This window comes from Triplophysa rosa, linkage group LG21 (genome assembly GCF_024868665.1).
Source record: "Triplophysa rosa linkage group LG21, Trosa_1v2, whole genome shotgun sequence".
Taxonomy (NCBI): domain Eukaryota; kingdom Metazoa; phylum Chordata; class Actinopteri; order Cypriniformes; family Nemacheilidae; genus Triplophysa; species Triplophysa rosa.
This window is the reverse complement of record NC_079910.1, coordinates 11521751-11540881: the sequence shown is the minus strand read 5'-3', so window position 1 is coordinate 11540881 and position 19131 is coordinate 11521751. Positions and strand designations below refer to the sequence as shown.

Here is a 19131-nt window from a genome sequence, read left to right as displayed (position 1 = left end):
GAGTTATTCATCTGCATTGCATTAAATTATAGTGTGACTATTCATAACTAACACAATTCACGCAAAGACGTCGTGATGATTGTAATATTTTATAAGATGTATGCCGGTTTCACAGACTTAAGGCTTAAGACTAGACCCAGACTAAAATGAAAGTTTGAGCTGTCTTAACTGAAAATAAATTGCCCTGACATAACTTTAAATATGTAATTGCCATTGCTTTGTCTGAAGATGCACACCAGTAATGTTTTTGTCTATGGCATTTTAATAGAAGTGACTTAAATATACTAATTTAACAAAATCATAGTCCTGGCTTAAGCTAAGCCTTGTCTATGAAACCAGGCCGTAGTGCATGCATGGGCAACTTATAACACACCAAAGACACAGAAAAATACGTATTGCGCAATATGACAACTTTAATATAGAATATGGCTACAGAATATTAATCAGTTTGTTCAATTCGAGAATCGAAATGCTTCATGCCTGTCAACACAATTTTCAGTTGCACGCTATAGGGGAAACAGTGTGTTAACATGTTAGCAAGGACTAATTTAGTAAATCATGACTAAATAGTAGTTTTTTCCGACTGTAATTATCTTACGTGCTGAGGTTGACAGGTGCAATATAATGGAGTCTCACATTTGTATGTTTCAAAGGCTCCCTCTACAATAGCAGTTTCCATAGTAACTTATTAAGAACCACTCTAAAGAAATGTCCTGACATAACTAGAACCAGAAATTTGAGGTAGAACATCACAGATCAGAAAAATAGCAAAGAAAGGCTATTTATTGGTGCTGTTTAAACAAGGCTTCAGTAAAAAAACAGTTTTGAAAGACAGACTTTAAAACAAAATCTGCTCATGTCGGAGATCAATTTAAAGTAATAAGCTATGATGTAGTCTGACCTCTAATAAAATTCCAATACTTTGCATCATACCACAGTAATTCTGTTTCCTATTGGGACAAGTTCTGTAGGGAAAGAGAGAAAGTAATTAAAATATAAAATAGCAACAGCCCAGATCCTGTCATAAGTCAGCTACGGAGACTGACTGGCATTACTTTTGTTTCATTCTACCTTCAACCAGCAACTCCATCTCTTGTTACTCATCTCCCTCTATTTTAGGGGAAAAATAGCACAAGGTAGGAAGAAGAAAGTAGGTCGGTGCCTAGTAATTGATTGATGCGCTGTGGCTAAAGTCTGTTTTTCACACCGCCACGCTTCTCCATCCATACCCTAAATCTAAATTCTCCTCATCATCCTCCAGCAAACACAGTCATTCCTGGAGAGGCTTTTGAAACCGTGACGCTTTGTGATGTAATTACGAGATTAGAGCTCATTAGGTTCACAACACAACATCAGGTGATGCAGGATCCGTCTTGTGTAAAACCATCATCAGGCCTCAGGCAGTTAGACAGGAATACTGACAGCGGGGAATCTTGGCTGCCACATCAGTTTTAATACCTGTTTATTTCCTTTCTCTTAGGTACACTTGGCCTCCATGTCGTAGAGCTGCAGCAATTCATTCATGATGGTCTCAATCTCATCCTTGGTGATGTCTGAACAAAAAACCTGCAGAAAAATGAAAGAATACAGCCTTGATGAAGATCCCACACCTTTGAACGAACTCTTGCAGTTCATTTAATTGGCGTAGACTAAACGATTTAGTCATATTACACTTTTTGGTGTAATGCAAAAGAGTCTAATATCAAATTTCTATTCTAAAGCCCGTGTTATATCATTTTTAACAGAAAACCTAAGAAGGGTGAGAAAGGTGATGTCAGTCTAAAGCAGATGGTGGGGCACAGTGTGTTTAATGAATTTCATAATAGTACTAAAAGCCTGTTAGTCTCAGTCTCAGGCTACCCACCCACAGACTGCTCACAGTTCAATCTCTGACTGAACGTTGCATACCGAACATGAAAAAGTGTCTGAAATAACCAGTTCGAATGTGATTGGCTGGCTTGATGCAAATTCTAGGAATAAGGGCACACAGGCTTCTCATTATTCGCATAATGTTTACAGGGTACCAGACAGAAGACAACAAGTGCTTTTGAGGAAGATCTTATGAAAGAATTTGCCAAAGTTTGCCATGTTAGTAAAACTAATATTTGAAAAATAAGTAGAGATTTGTTTAAGAAATAAGAGCACATAAACCTTTTTTCTTTAAAGGAAAAAGATGGGGGATATAAAACACACCATAAGGTCAACATATAACAGGTTTCATAAACATTTTTTAAAATAAAATGCCTGCTGTTTTAAGGTTTACAGCCCGATGTGACATACATGTCACCACAATGTCTTCATAACTTGTTATACATGAATTCGGACAGTCTATGAATCCTATGAGTCATGCCATTTCCCCCCCATGCTGGTTAGCAATTTATTATTGTGGTATTATAAAGGTCGAATGTGTACATTTTATGAAGGATCTATTGACAAAAATGCAATTTAATACATACTAATGTTTTAGAGGTGTATGAAGACCTTACATAATGAATCGTTATGTTTTTATTACCTCAGAATGAGCTATTTCTATAACATACACCACGGTTCCTCTTGCATGGAATTTTCCATGCTGTTTCTACAGTAGCCCTAAACGGACAGACTGCTCTACAAAGCACGTTTCGTAAATACGTTATCTCCTTCAGCAAAGAAGCGAAGACATGACACCATCTTAGTTTTGTCTCAGCCACCGTAGTGCTTCGAAATAAATCAACCCCCAAACATGTAATTTTACATGTTTACATGTCAGTCTCTTAGTGTTTAAAGGGGTCATATGGCGCGTGTTTTTCTGTGTCTTTGGTGTGTTATAAGTTGCCCATGCATGTATTAGACACGTAAAATTGCAAAAACGAAAGTGTCGGAACAAAAGATGCATTCTATCTAAAAGCGAATGCTCACCCAGGACCTGCCTGAAACGCCTCGTGTAACCACACCCCCACAAATCTACGTCAGTTCGTGGTATGATTTGACTAAGACCACCCAAATGTATACGCAAGTAAGGTGGGCGTTCCTGTCAGTACAATTGCTTTGGAACCTGATGTTCCAAATATGGTAAGAGGCGTCACATTTCCCTCACACGCTTGCAGTATTCGACCAATCACTACACACTGGTTAACTGGCCAATCATAGCACACCTCGCTTTTCAGAGCCATGAGCTTTGTAAAAAATCTGTGCGTTTCAGAGAGGCGGGGCAAAGAGGAGATACAAACATGCACCGTATAAACCGAAAATACAGCGTTTTTGAACCTTAAATCGTGTATACACATTGCATTACATCTAAAACAAACCATAATTAGGGCTGTCACGATTATGAAATTTGGCTGATGATTAATTGTCTAGTAAATCATTGCGAATATGACGATTAATTGTCTGTTTTAGGGCTTTGGCGATTATGGCGATTAATTGTCTGTTTTAGAGCTTTGACATTTAATTCTCATACATTTTTGATTCAGCTTTGAAACGACCATATTGGTCTGATTATAAAAAATATGTTTTTTTTCTTGGAAATACATCGGAAAATATTGGTTTATCATATATTTAAGGTTTAGGCTTTTGCCTGTCAATAATACAAGCGCCAAATACTTGTAAATTAAGTAAATTGATCAGGAGTGAATTGAAGCCACCATTAAAATGCTATCAGTCATAGAAAAGCTTCTAGTCTTGTTTTTTTCTCACTTACAAGACTACAATAAGATTTTACTTCTATGTTAATGAAATTTTGGTAGACTGGTTTTCACACTGAGATTATCTTAAATAATATTAAATTGTACTGCAGGTTATTTTTATGGTATATGCTTTAGTTTTTATTGTCTTGTGTTGGTACATTTTACAAGTATTACAATGCTTTAGTTACAATAAATACACTAAAATATGTAAAATGCAGGCACTACAGCCCCCCCCTAGTGTCTTCTATAGAGATGTGCAATAATTGCGATGATCTGAAACCATCGCGATGAGGCCAAACAATCGCGATGAGACGATTATTTAATAATCGTGACAGCCCTAACCATAATATTAGTTTTAGCCGTGTCATATGACCCCTTTAAGCAGGCAGTTCTTTTCCTGAATAAGCTGCATTGTGGTCCTTATGTTAAAGTCTTAAGTCTGACTATAATGGCCTCTATAAGGCGGCACAGAAACCGAATCTGAAGTGGCATAAAACCACGAAAATGTGTATTTACACTGACCGTTAATGCGGCTCTAAAGCGTCATAAATGCATTTACACAGGAATTAAAATTATGCAAAATAATGCTGAACATAACCACAAAAGCACAGTTCTAACAATATGCAAATAAAATAATGTCTTAAAATTTAAACTTTAAATTAAACGATATAAACTCCCAGAAAAATACTGACACTAATATTAACAATGCATACTTTGGATAAAAGCAATATTAGGCTATAAATGCAACATTTTAAATGAATTTCCTAGCTAACAAACACTCCATAGAAATTTGTTATTAGCGGGCACCTCACCGCATATTGAAAGACACCAAAAGTTGTTTTAAAGAGCCTGAAAGTCACTGTCGACCAGGTAAATGAACAGTTCCGGTGTTACTGCAAATGTAACCAGAACATTGTCGTGTATGAAATATTGTCCTCAATGAGATGAGTTTGGAAATATAACGACAAAATCCTTCATTTCAATCCTAGCCCGATGAGACCCAAATAATTTACGCTCCTAGGGCCGGGCATCTGTGCACAAGCGCTACAGTCCCCACTCCTACTGTCCTCACTTTACGATCTGGACCGAAGCACACTTACATTATTATGATGCGCCTGTTTTGAGGTAAGAGAAGCACACACTCTCTCATCACAATAGAGTAATGTTAAGTTTGTGATTTATTATGTGGTCGACTTCATGTGCGTGTTGCGCAGACCCATCCGCTTAAGTAACACGAGAGGCTATTCAAATAACTCCTGCGGTACTCTGCAGCACTGCATAATGTCCGACAAACCTAATATTTGAAGCAGTTTGAGACGCGGTAACACAGGTCTGCATGTGATCGTGTCCCACGTATCGGAAGGTTTTTATGTCCAAATAAAAGAAATCTGCTGAGTCACAAACAATCATACTCCAAACTTTTTTCTAAATTAACTTTAAAAAGAAACGAAATGGAATAAATTTAATTTGCCATTAAAAAATAATCAAAACTATTTTAATGGCTGAAAACAGTCTCAAAATGTACATCATGCTTTCATTTACATTTATGCATTTGGCAGATGCTCTTACCCAAAGCGATTTAGATTGCATCATACTATACATTTTGATTCTGAGTATGTGCAATCCCTGGGATCAAACCCATGACTCTGACATTGTTAGCGCCATACTCACTGAGCTACAGGAATCATGCATTCAAAATGTGCCACAGCCTGCCTGAGTAAACAGCCGCAGCAGAAACAAAAATACTCCAAACATTTTTCCTCAATAAAACATTTTATGAAGAAATGAAACGAAAAATGCATGTTTGAATTATTTTAAAAAATCTGCGTTGTTATTATTTTCCTAAAACAAATGTTGCTGTTTTTGGCTTCATACTCACTCTCTTGCTTCCTGCTGAAATGGCAATGAATGACGTAGTTTAGAGCGGCTTTAATGCGCCTTCATTCTACAAAAAATATTATTTTACTTAATACTAAATACAAACTAAAAAAATCTTAGAAATTCTTAAAAAGACACAAAATCCTAGGATTCCAAAGCAAAGCATGTAGCTGGGCAAGTTCCCTGAGTTTTGAAATGCTTCTCAATTCTTTTCAAATATTAGGGAACACAACTTGGAGAACAATGCTATTTCTCTCAGACCAAGCAGAAACCATTAAGTGCCCCTATTGCCATGGGAACAACTTGCTGCAATCTAAAGGTTACTGCAATTGTTGCTCTGTCGATGCCTGATCTGTCCCTAGAACCAAACTAGTGAACATTTATTCTCAGTGACTCGCATGAAATGCTGCCTGGAGATTTTATGAAACCTTTTAACATACCTGCCACCACTCTAGTTCACCCCTGGGAAGCTGCATGCCATACGTCTGAAGAGAGAGATAGAGGCAGGTGACAGCGAGGTGTTGAGGCTTATGTCGGACACACATAGAACCATGGTAACTGTCTTTTAACACAGCCAAGGCTGTTTCAGCAATTGGAGTTCGAGACCATGCGTGGCGATTCAACAGACTCCTTACAGAGAGAAGGTAGTGCAGCAGGTACTGAAGGGACAAACAACATTATGTTTATTAGAAGAGGCAAAATACAAACATGTATAGTTTAGAAGCATACTGAAGTTGCCAGACAAATGTTTGTAAAATGACCCATCAAGTTGCTTGATAAGATTTGAAGATACAATTTTGCGTTTATGGTTTCTTTAAATCAAAGAAAATCTGACTAGGCACATCAAAATTTTTGTGAACATCTTGGTTGGAAACAATTGAACATATAGGTAAACTCCTAATATTAGAAATAATTAACACATGATTATCTTAGGAATAATATATAAGCAGGAATAACTACAATAAGTTCTGCGTGGATCACAAACTTTACTTCACGCAAGTCTGCCCTACACCCAAAACATTGCTTATCAAACAAAATACAAAAAAGCAGTAAAGACGACAAAGAAGATATGCAATTCAGTCATTACCTTGTGTGGATGCTCAAAGCACACTTGAAAGTTAAGCTGTCGGAGAATGAGGAGCTCGCATTGAACTATACTGTCTCTCAACTCCCAAAACTTTCCATCCAGTTCCAATGGATCACTTTCTGGATGAAAATACCTGAAACACAAGAAAAAAGAAAGGGGGAGCTACTACGTGTCATCTCAGAAAAGTTAATTGCAATAAACTGACACTTGATATCTTATACCTGTGACAGACATTTATGATATCTCTTGTTCTGAGATGTTGTTCTTCTACTTTGCCAGCGAGATAAATTGCAGACATGGCCACTAGGTAAGGCTCATAGACCTGCAAACTTGCAGACTGGAAGAACTTGTGATACAGCACACATGCTGTAGCCATTGGCACAGATCTCATGCCTAATTTTACACCTGTACATATGAAAACACATTAGATGCCTTCCGTATGAAAATTTATGTCATGGAAATATGTCATTTGATAAGATACGAAAGAGCAAACACTACAGCATCCTTGCAAATCTGACAATTTGTTGAGTGACTTTACCTGTTTCGACAATAAACCGGCAGACTCTGAAATGTTTTTTTGATTCATCTTCAGTAATGCTCTCTCTCGCCTCATTGTCAGCTCCAGATGTTGACGCCTGCATGTCATTCACAAAAGCGGTGAATATAGCGTTAAAAAGCTGACCAAACGCTTGCACTTGCAAACGCTACGTCGTCTATTTAAAAGTTAAACTACAGACAGATGCTAGTTCAACAGAATACTGGAGAAAACTGTTTATTTACAAAGGTGTCAATCAATGTATACTAGTTGTATTTATGTTAATAATGTAATTGTTGAGTGAAGTCGTCTGTCCTAAAATACAACGTTGTAAATGTTCTACGTTCCGGGTCTTCTTCATTGCTGTGCAACGCAGCGCTCGATTCGTCCACAGCGCCCTCTACGCACTGGAAGACACCTTCATTACACAATGAATACAATATTATTTATTAAACAAAATATTTAGTTTTTTTATATTATAGATAATATAACAGGTTTTAAAAATTTGGTTATGACAAGGCTCAAACAACATAAGTAAATTCTTATGTGAACGTGTGATTTTCCCTGACTTTGAGGGGTTGCTAGGAGACCACAGCCAACAAACTCGAGCTGCAACATGTCGACTGGTTACTCAGCCAACCAGGTACCTACAGTAAATTGTATTTATTCTGTGGTAACATATGTATTTTATTATTGAATCATATTTTAATAATTATGTGTGCAGTATGAAAGCGCCTTTAAGTCGCAAAAGCTCCAGAACTGGACAATTCCAAAACATTTCAAAGAGGTAACAGTATCGTATTTGCTCATATTGCTATTATCTCAATGTCAACCTCATCATCTACAAATGAAGAGTTTGGTTCCAAAATGAGATAACTCCGTTTTAAACATTTTTCAAAAACATGTTTTTTATTATGTTATCATGTTTTTATTGTGTTTTATTGTGTTAATTAGCTGTATTTTTTGTTATTATGGCTTAAATCAAAACAAACTAACTGCAGTTTGATTGATATTAATTGAAATGCACAACAAAAAAACATGAATTTTGAAAAAAGTTAGATGTTAGAAAATCTAAAATATTCTTGGCTTGAGGCTTCACAAACTTATTTTATTTAATGATGCATGTTTTGGACAAATTGCTACATGCCTACTGTACTGTATACATGTAATTGGCCTATTTACTGCCTTTTTACTCCAGAGACCGTCTGCAGCGGATGGCTACACCACATTTATAGTGACAGACCGCGGCCACCTTCTGCCTGGTGTAAAAACAAAGGTTTGCATTATTATTTGCACGAGTTGCATATAAAGGATTTAAATTTGCTTATCTTTTTACTGGCCTTTTTACTGGTGTGTCCAAATGACATATTTGACATATATCTATATTGTATATTGTGTTTTTGCTGTTTTGTACATTGCCTATTTCTATATTATTGTATATATATATATTTTTTTATCATCTGTGTTCTGTCCTGTTGCTGTCTTTCTGTTGCACTGTGGAGCTTCTGTCACTATAACAAATTCCTCGTATGTGGAAACATACTTGGCCAATAAAGCTCATTCTATTCTATTCTATTCAGTAAGAGTTTTGCTCTTAGATCTTATTGTAAATGTAATTGAACATTATTTCATTGTCAGATGGGAAGTGCATGGCCATCAGTCCAGGGCACATGGGATTTACCACACCATTTCTCCCCTGTTTATGTTAACCCCACTGCCCGCTCACAAGAGGGCCTAGATCGCCTCAGGACCTTGCGAAAGACGAAATCTGCAACAAGTCAGGCTCCAAAGGCCTCTCAAAACATGGTAAGGATTTAATATCATTCATTTCTCCCATGTTGTCATTTGGTCCTGCTGTTGTCTTATGTCCATATGTTACATATAAATGATCCTGACTAATAATTATTTTTATAGGATAACCAAAATGTGAGCCAGCCTGCTAAAGAGTCGCAAATACCTGAGAGCCAAGATGGGCCAGAGATTCACACAGAGCAACCCAGACCCAATTCACAGCAAAACCAAGCCAAGTCTAGACCAACAAGCCAGTCTGGTCAACAAGTCCAGCCCGAACAGGTAAACGTTCAGGAAAACCAGGCCCAATCTAGACCGGCAAGTCAACACAGCCACCCGACACGGTCCAGACCGATCATTCAGCAAAGCTTACGACAAACTTAAGACCACAAACCCAGTACAGCAGACCAGCATCGCAGCAGACACATCACCTGAATAATCACATATCCCCTTCTTCATAATGTTTTGTATCTATTTTTCTTCTTCAAAAACAGGGTTACTTCATGGATATTTGTGTTTCTGTTGATTTACAGCTGTGCTTAGCTCTTCCATTTGCATTACAATGTCCGTGTGGATCTGAACACATTAACTAAATTGTTTCAATGAAGATTAGTCTTACTAAATTGGTTTTGTAATGGAATCTACTCAGATGAAATGCTGCCATGATGCAGTGATAAGTATCCTAAGAAAATATACCCATTTCACTTTCATAATGCTTTAATATCTGCATTTTAATAATATTCTGAAGCGATGAGAACAACATGAGATATTTTTCATATCCTTTATTTGCTGAAATAATTTAATGCACTGACATATCTGTAGTCCCACTAGAACACAGCATCAGCAAGATTCACTAGTTATCGGTTTGTCTTTTTGGTGCTCGAAATCAAATGAGGGATTTTAAGACAAGCAGAACTGTAAGCTTGAGGAATTGAAGATGAACTTACAGTAAGAGTGGGTCCTGTAAGTCAATTACATAATCAAAGCTTGTACTTAGTATAACTGTGTTCTACTCTGTTGATAAATATAAAACAGTTGCATGGTCACAATGTTACAATGCTGTGTACTGTGTTTATTCACAATCAGGGGTAATTGCACGGTACCTGACAGAAGTCAGATTTAAAACTATTACACAACTGTGATACTAGCAGAGGTTTAAACTGGAGATCTGTTATGAGTAACCTTTAGCAACATTATGAAATCTTTATAAAATCAACAGTCACCAGTCCAAATACACAATCACATAATTTTCTAACATAAAATGTCAAAAAAATAAACACAATCCTTAACATAAATCAGAGTAGATCATCACAGAGTAGATTTCATATAGAGACTTTTATGTATTAACGTAGTTTAACACTTCTACCAAATTTCTGATAAAAAACTATGTATTAAATATATACTATATATACTCTATACATGGGTGAAATATTAGTATAGTTTTCCTTGCCACATGCAACATTTCATATTATCATCTTGAATTATTTAAACAACTATAGCGACAAATAATATATCCATCACTTAGTTAAAAGTATGTAGTAAAAGGCATGAGGACCAAAAAAATCACTGTATTTTAATATAACCAGTATGAACATTTAAAGCAATGCATTAAAATCTAGATTGCAGCCTGGTTGTGTGAATTTTAAAATATTGTGACTGGATTTTATTTCTATAGAAATTCTAGTAAAGCCAGTTTAGACTTAGTTACCGCAACTTTTAAATATGTGATTGCGTGTCAAATGTCAACGACATTAAAAATTAATCAGGGGGTCTATTAAATACAATATAATGTGGAGCATAATATTTACCTAAAAAATATTTTACAGGAAAAATGTCTTATATCTTTGTTTTTCCAACAAGCTTATGTTAATGATTGTATACAAGAGTGGAGTTCATTTTATCCAATCAAATCCAATACAATCCAACAACTTTTTGACTAACAAATGGGAACATGAAACTCGCCTGCACCAATTGACTCCTTAATATGTCAACTAACACCTTATACTAAAGTCACACTAAACCTAAACAAATCTATTCGATTTAACAGAAATATATCCATATGTATTACATATGTAATGCCTAAAATAAAAGAACAGTAAGCTATAAGATTTATAAATATATACTCCATATTAAATGCTTATCCAAGTGATTGTCTACAACCAAAACTTATACCAACAAAGGCACCACACAATACCTAAAGAATATTGTCCTCTATAATAAAATAAGTACCTAAGCAGCTCAAAAAGAAAACAAACCAGTGCTTACTACTCAAGATCAAACCTTCCTAACTAAAATAGAAAATAAAGGTTTATTCAGTACGACCAAAATTAGACCACAGTGATACAAGTCTGCTCAAGCGCCAAATCACAAAGCAACATATCCTGATTAAAAAGAGAAAAAAAAACATGAATATGTGGACTAAGCATAACACTCTAGCGTTATTTATGTATTCATACCAGTGATGTGATGTTTTAACTGAGTTATGACATGTTGATAAGAGACTGGTTCAAGGGCAAGAAAAGGCACAGAAAAACAGACCCACACAGTGGGGTGAAGAACAGCAGCTGGCAGCAGATTGGCTCAAAAAATACACAGGACTGTATGCTGCTAGGTCGCTGTTGAGGCCATTTGCAGCTCCGCCTCCTCTCAGATACGACTTCTCCAGCAGAGAGATATTCAGCGAATGATTGCAGCCTTGTGCAAATGTCACCAATATCAGTATTTTGTCAGACATTCAGAAGAGGCTGAACAGTTTGCTCGACACTATTCCAGACGTGAACTTATCTGCCTATAGTGGTTTACTATATAAAATGTATGTGATAATAAAGAGCAAGCTCCATTATTGAATCACCCTGTGTTGCCTTTCCTGTAGATCATCAACGTCATCCTACATCTTTCGTAGCAGCTTTCTAAACACCATTCGTACTTTCATTGTTGGCCTTTAAGTGGGTATTTTCTACTTTTGTAGCATCAGTGTTGACCACACCCCGTTTTAAAGTCTTTATCTTATTGGTTGGGGCAGGTTGGTGATGCTTTGAGTTTGGGACTGAAGTCTTTAAAGGGGGATAGTGTGGATCATCCCCAATATCCACCGACAAATTAGTGTATAATGGCTCAAACTCTTTGGACAGGAGCTTGTAAGTCAGCGAATTCAGTCCGTCCAATCGCCAGCTCAGCCTTGTGCGCTTAAGCAAGTCAAACCTAGAAGAATGAAAAGCAGTTGACTATAAAAAAACAGATACAGACAAGAATCAAGAATTTGTGATATGGCAACAGAAGAGGTCATGTGACATTACCTTCTAGGGTTCTGCTCATTCCCCTGATCTCCTTTATGTCTGATCATATTATAATGACCAATAGACGAAGGGGGGCGCATTATCTTCATGCCAGAAAGACGCACTCTGAAAGAAAAACCACAGGCCAAGTAGAAATAGTAATATAAAGAAAAACATCCAGAAGTATGGTATGAAGTATAAAAAGACAACACAGAACACAGAAAAAAGTGTGCAGCATGACGCAAAGCAGAAAAGCATTTACAGCATCTGCATGGTGGACCAAATGGATGTGCACTAACAAGATTAAAAATAGTGTTGAGGATTTGCATGCGTTTGTGAACGTTTTTAAAGAGTAACTATTACAATGTCCTTAAAATTACATTTCATGCAGTGTAATGTTGCTGTGTGTGAATGTAAGCAGTCTGCCAAGTTATACAGCCGTAAGTGAATGAATAACAAAGTTAAAGCGGCCTTAACACACACGGTTTCTGCCAATCTTATATTAATCTTCAGTACCTATAGAGCAGTATTGCATACTTCGTATCTTCGAAGAGTATTTAGTTTGATCACATTTATAAAAGATAGATACAGCTGTACGATTATTTCCGAAAGCATACAGCACATGCGGGGGGGAGGAGAAGGCTGAACTAAAGCACGTGCGAACCCATTGCCAACAAAACACAGACATCAGTTTCGCTCACCACATGCGGTTCATGTCCGGCATCATTTAGCGCTGGGACGGCTCCATATATCAGTTTCAAAAGATCTCCAAATCCAGCGTTATATCCACCGTTTATATAACATTCATCACCCAAATGCAGTGAACAAACAAACACCTGAACTTCGCGAACGTATGCTCTCACTCTCTCAAAGTGAAAGTGACATCTGCGCATGCTCCTTCTCCTACTCTCCTTGCTGCCGCATGGGCGTGCCGCGTGCTTTTCCAGGAGAATTGTCCAATAAGGGACTAAGAAAAATAGTTACGAAACAGTTTTATATGTTCGAAAAAAACTTTCCGAAACCTGTACGATCGCTGGGGGTGTGTATCCAGCACAGAAATACTACGTAATACGCCAAACTCGTTTTTTGACAAGTTGACCATGTTAAGCATGAGAAGACAGCATGTTTAACATTGCAAAGAAGTCAGAATGCATGACACACCCCTTTAAAAAAGGAGTCGACCCTGTATCATGAGAACGAGTCATCTGTCGTTCTAATTTCAGTTCCGGGTCAGATTTGCGTCACTCGGTGTAATGCCCGCCTATGTTCCATTTGCGACGCTGTACGCGGTAGACCAATCACAGCAGACTAGACCATCTGACCAATCAGATCGGAGTAGGCTGACAGAAAGGAGGGGATTAGACAGATGAATCGCCGAACGAATCATTGAGAGTCAGTCAAGAAGTAAGGTAATAATAACTGCCTATTATTAGAAAATGAAAGTGTTTTTACACCTTGCAAGTAAACTTGTTGGACACTCCATAAACCAAAGTAGGACCTTAACAATCACAAAATTTGACTCGACTTGAAAATATTTACTCTTTAAAACATAAAACCACAAAAAGGTACAACTAAACTACATGAAAGACCAAATATAGTAAGGTAAAATTAGAAAACCTGGTTGGGCCTTGTCATCCTTAAACGGGTGGTTCACCTAAAAATGAAAATTCTGTCAACATTAACTCACCCTCTAGTCACTTCAAACCTGTATGACTTTCTTCCTTCTGCAGAACACAAAAGAAGATATTTTGAAGGATGCCGGAAACCGAACAACGGCGGTTCCCATTCATTTGTATTGTACAGACACAAAACCACTGCAAATCAATGGGTACCACCGTTGTTCGGTTGGAAACATTCTTCAAAATATCTTTTGTGTTTTGCAGACGAAAGTCATACAGGTTTGAAATGACAAGAGGGTGAGCAAATGATGAAAGATTTTTCATCCCTTTTAGGGTGTAAAACTCGTGTAGGGCAAAGAACTAACCACAAAGAAAGTGCGTTTTAAATCCTCAACACTATAAACAAACAACTAAACCTGACCCATTTTGGATTAAAGGCTTCAACAACTTTGCATTCCCTACAGTACAGTACAGTACAGTTTCTCATTGCCACAAAAACAAAATTGAATTTGTAATCAAATGGTAATAATCACTGAAGTTATACTGAAAGCTATACGGTTTGAAGCCTTGAGTCCAAAGTGGTGATTCATGCATGTACTTACTGATCCCTCCTGTGGTTACGTGGGGGAGGGCATGAGGGATACATGGATGTAATGAAAATGAGACAAGAGAAATGCGAATGTGAACTGCAAAAAGAAAGATGAAGGAGAGCCAACAGACATGCGACACAAATGCATGACACAATGCAATGTTGATGTATTCTCACCGAGCTGCAATGTCATCGTCTTCTCCTCCCCAGCCCCAGTATTGGTTGGGGAAGCCGTTCATTTTGAGGTACTGCTCTGGTGTTACGGCAGATACTCCTCCGAAGTATTGAGAGTACGGAAGCCTGCGTTGAAGAGGCGCAGAGAAAATAACCTTCCATCATCAATAATTCCATCAGATGTGTCATAACATCCACTGCAACTCAATGCTAGTACCTCTGCATTACAACATAACAGACATTTATAGAGGTAGATGCAGACCTGGTCCTCCTATTGTTTTTTTTGCAATTCGAAAAGCGGCACATTTGACTCAATACTGATTAAAATGGCAAGTTTGAATTTTTTTTGTTTTTATGTTGCATTCTTGACATAAGCTACAGTACATATTGTCAACACCTCAATTACTGTATACTCTGTAGTTCTATTATGTAATACATTTTGGTAAGACAGCCTTTCGTCCTCAACTCTCTGTATATCTAACCAAGGACCAACTCACAGTGTCTAAATGCTTTACAGCCCTCAGTGAATTTATCATAGAGGTCCTGATGATTCTCTCAGCCTTGGTGGACTGAATATATGGGTTGTTTTCCTTGCAATGTTCTTTTTCCAAGAAAATGTTTATACCTAGGTGGACAATGTGACTGCAGACAACAAACTCATGGTTTTTAAACTTTTTTGTTGAAAGGCCCCCCATGTGTGGGTCGCATTGCTTTGTGCCTCGCCAAATAAAGACTTATGATCTTAACTTAGAATTTTAATTAAACCAAAGACATATTCAATAATACAATGATGGAACATCAATAATTTTGGTTGGTGGTCTTATTTTTCTGTTAAATAAATTTCTATATTTCATAAAATGCCACAAAAACCTAGACCCATCTTGGGGCCCCCCAGTTTGAGAACCACTTGTTTATAGGACCAGACCCATGAATTACCTGTACACCTTTGTCTGAACTGATAATGAATAATAGACATTTATGAACTGTTATCTATTGTACCATGCACGAAATACACATTTTTTTCTTTTCTTTTTATCGAAAACAAGGAATAGAAGATCATCATGGGCATGAAATAAAAAGTCTAAAAGTTTTAAACGTCATATTCAGGAGGGTAATCAGTAAAACTTGAAACAGTAAAAAAGAATGTTTTGCAAATACTTGTATACTTTTTCATTCAATATAATGTTCAACGTGCTTTTCATTCGGTTTAATATTCAGTATTTAATAGTTATATTTACTGAATTTAAAGAAATAGTTCACCCAAAAATGAAAATTCTGCTATCATTTACTCTCCCTCAAGTTATCCAAATCTGTATAAATGTCAAATGTCAAATCTGTATAAAAGTCAATGGTGGCCAAAAACTGTTTGGTTACAAGCATTCTTCCAAAGCATTCTTTCTCTGTGTTCATCAGAACAGAGAAATTTATACAAATTTGGAACAACTCGAGGGTGAGTAAATGATGACAGAATTTTTATTTTTGGATAAGCTGTCGTACCGCGACATATCTTAAAATACATCAGTGCCATTGTTTTGTCTTTTTGTAATGCTTGTTTGTAAAAACTACCTAAGTGTCATAATTTAAAATAAGGCCTAGGCCTGGCATAAGCTAACCCCAGTCTAGGAAACTGCACAATTTTTTTTACTGCTAACATTAAATCTGTAAAATTTCTTTCACTTTGATTAATTAGAAACGTGTATATAAACTTTAAAACCACAGAAATATGGTTATAGTGGATAAATGACCTGTATCTGAACTTGTCCATAGCGACCGAGTGGTGTGTTGGGTACTCCGGATGGCAGGTATAAGTATTGTGGTCATTTTCAGGCAGCAGATCTACATCATGCAGGAAAATACAGCTCCAGTTTTCCTCTTTCAGTGCCTCGCGCACCCCGACGTTCAGCAGCTTTGCTCGGTTAAATGTGGAATTACCTGACTGATAATACAAACTATGAGTTAATCAAATGCATTCTGAAGCAAAAATATAGGTCTAACATATCATACAGTAGCCAGAAGTACGTGGACACCACTTTTCAATTCCACACTGCATAAAACGCCTACAAAACATTGTTGGAATGAAGTGCCCCTCCCGCTACTGTCTTTGTATCGTTTAAAGTTAATTAATGTTCAGCTTTCACACTTGGGTGTGGAGCTCCTGTGTTCACATACTTTTGTCCACACAGTGCATGTTTACTCTGCGACGGCTACATCCACCGCTAGGATTTTCACACACAATAGATGTGGCAAGTCAGCGTATCAACAAACAAGAGACCTGGTGCACAATGTAAATGCCGTAGTGGACCTGCTGGCGCTGCAAAAAGGGGTGCAGATGGTAGAGAAGGGCGCGGAGGTGGGTCTGGCGGTTCCGGTAGGGGACCACGATGGCTGTGTGGTGCCGTGGCTTACAGTCTGGCGGGCGGTAATGACCCCCTAAGGTCACCAAGGGGTTCTTCTCTTTTATCTCCTCCAGGGAGGGGAGTGGGGAGATGTGGACAGAAATAGGACCCACTGCAGATAGCAGGGAAGAGGACAGGTGCACTTGTAAAAAGCGTGTTGCAAAACATAAGAATTAACTGTTTAAAGCAGCAGCGTCATGCATTTATTATTATGCCGTTTAGTTGGTAGCCGTTCTGAGTGAAAGTCAGATTTGCTAGCAGTATAGTTTTGCACTGAATTTTGAACCTACATGGAGGCAACGAGATGATGACAGAGTTGTCCGTTTATGCAAATGACCCCTCAGTAGGTTTGACCAACCGCACTGAACAAATTTAGACATGTAAATAATTTAGACATGTAAATAAGTATTGTCTACCACAGTTTAACCATTAATAGGTACAAGAACTGACGGAAAATCCAGGGATATGTCTAAATGGGCATGACGCTTCTGGTTTAAAGTGTAAACAAATTTAAAGCGCATTGTTTCATTCATTCTAAAATGACATCCAGTGACGTTAAACAGGTGAATGGTAATTTCTATATACCCAGTAACGGAGAGGGCACTGTGCAGTCTCTCAGCTGCTGTACTGGTCCACTGGGTCCCGGATGGTAGAGCAGCAGAGAGCTGAGGTTGGTGTAGACGTCATGTGGTCGCGAGTAGTCAAACTCAGGCTCAGAGGAATGGACCAGAACAGACACCAGGCCACGAAAACCTCCCAGCGAGAAGTAGAGGACAAACGCGAACTGGAAGCCCACCAACAGAGCCAGAGTGCAGGGAGCATCCAGCGCTCGACCACAACACACCATTATGACATCTGACAGGAAGTGACAGTGCCAGCGAGGGAGGAAGGAAGGTGAGGAAAGTCAAAGGGGGAGATAAGGGAATGATGTGAAGAGGGAGCAAGAGGCATCAGGTGGAGGAACACCAGGGGTGATCTGGAGAAATACAGTTAGCTCCGTGAGCTAGGGGTTGCACATCTATGGCATGAGTGGGTGTCACTGGAAACAGAGGAACACAAAATCAATAGTGACAGATCCATCACATCCAACTACAAAGGGGAACTTGAAAGCATCAGGATTATTGTCAGATCTCAGATGAAATCAGCACAGACCAGACACTTTTTTACATTGGAATAGCAGAGCAATATTTTATAGAAGTAGTACTGTACCTGTACTCTTGGTCATAGCAGGAAACAATGGTTAAAGAGATATCTGTTTTCATGCTCATCTCGTCCGTAACAAAACATGGTGAGAAGATTCTGAAGACAAGCAGATCTGATCAACAAGAGCGCGTGCTTACCTTTGTATGACAGCGATTTGCATTTATTTAAAAAATAAACATTCAAATTGAATGACAAACAACGACATATGTGAACACGCTACCAGTAAACAGTTGAATAATAATCGTTAAAAATAATATTTATATTTCTCCAAAATACAAAAAGCTCAGATCACACGTTGCGGTTGACTCACCCAAAACACAACGATATATCGAACCAAGTCTCGGGCTCCAGCGACAGTCCATAACCAGGCCTTTTATTCAATATTAATTACAAGATAGTCGACAGTCCTTGCTTTATAACGCGCCATAAAAAAGCGTATCACACATCAGCCTGTTGTCGCATTGTTCGCGTCGCGGTCTGCAGTGGTGAAAGACGCTCGTGCCTGATCTGACAGACATGTTCGGCGGCCGGTGGGGTGACGTGACGCGCTGCTTTCACAGCTGTAAAATAAAAGCCCCTAGTGTTACCACTGCTCAGTTCACACGTGTGGGATTCTTGAAAATGAAATAATGCTTTCAAGGAACTCCACAGATTTGTACTTGTACTGTAGCTTGTTTTTCCACACTGTTCTCATAGTTTAGACTACGCTGATGACAGCGTAGGGAATTAAAGGGACAGTTCACCCTAAAATACAAATTCTGTCATCATGAAATTGTATATGACTTTTTCTTCTGTGGAACACAAAATAAGATATTTTGAGAAATGTCTCGGTGGTTTATGTCATACAATGTAAGTCAATGCTGTTTTGTTACCAACGTTCTTTAGCTTTTGGACATTTTGGACATCAGGACATTTAATT

General features: G+C 37.9%; 3 protein-coding genes across 3 annotated transcripts; 1 reads left to right on the top strand and 2 right to left on the bottom strand.

The window, feature by feature from the left end:
• Positions 1-401: 401 nt before the first annotated feature.
• On the bottom strand, positions 402-7530 carry ccnq (cyclin Q). Its single transcript, XM_057319452.1, has 5 exons — positions 7169-7530; positions 6852-7035; positions 6631-6763; positions 5984-6202; positions 402-1566 (listed from the first exon to the last, which is right to left on the bottom strand). The coding sequence occupies exons 1-5, from the start codon at positions 7269-7271 to the stop codon at positions 1477-1479; spliced, it is 729 nt and encodes a 242-aa protein (XP_057175435.1). The 5' UTR covers positions 7272-7530; the 3' UTR covers positions 402-1476.
• Positions 7531-7776: 246 nt separating this feature from the next.
• cfap126 (cilia and flagella associated protein 126) lies at positions 7777-9566 on the top strand. The gene is made up of 5 exons (XM_057319921.1): positions 7777-7808; positions 7890-7952; positions 8364-8441; positions 8804-8971; positions 9080-9566. The coding sequence occupies exons 1-5, from the start codon at positions 7782-7784 to the stop codon at positions 9338-9340; spliced, it is 597 nt and encodes a 198-aa protein (XP_057175904.1). The 5' UTR covers positions 7777-7781; the 3' UTR covers positions 9341-9566.
• Positions 9567-9732: 166 nt separating this feature from the next.
• Positions 9733-19113, bottom strand: b4galt3 (UDP-Gal:betaGlcNAc beta 1,4- galactosyltransferase, polypeptide 3). Its single transcript, XM_057319920.1, has 8 exons — positions 18523-19113; positions 18219-18308; positions 17595-18048; positions 16886-17121; positions 16359-16549; positions 14617-14739; positions 12253-12357; positions 9733-12157 (listed from the first exon to the last, which is right to left on the bottom strand). The coding sequence occupies exons 3-8, from the start codon at positions 17854-17856 to the stop codon at positions 11866-11868; spliced, it is 1209 nt and encodes a 402-aa protein (XP_057175903.1). The 5' UTR covers positions 17857-18048; positions 18219-18308; positions 18523-19113; the 3' UTR covers positions 9733-11865.
• Between the last annotated feature and the right edge of the window lie 18 nt (positions 19114-19131).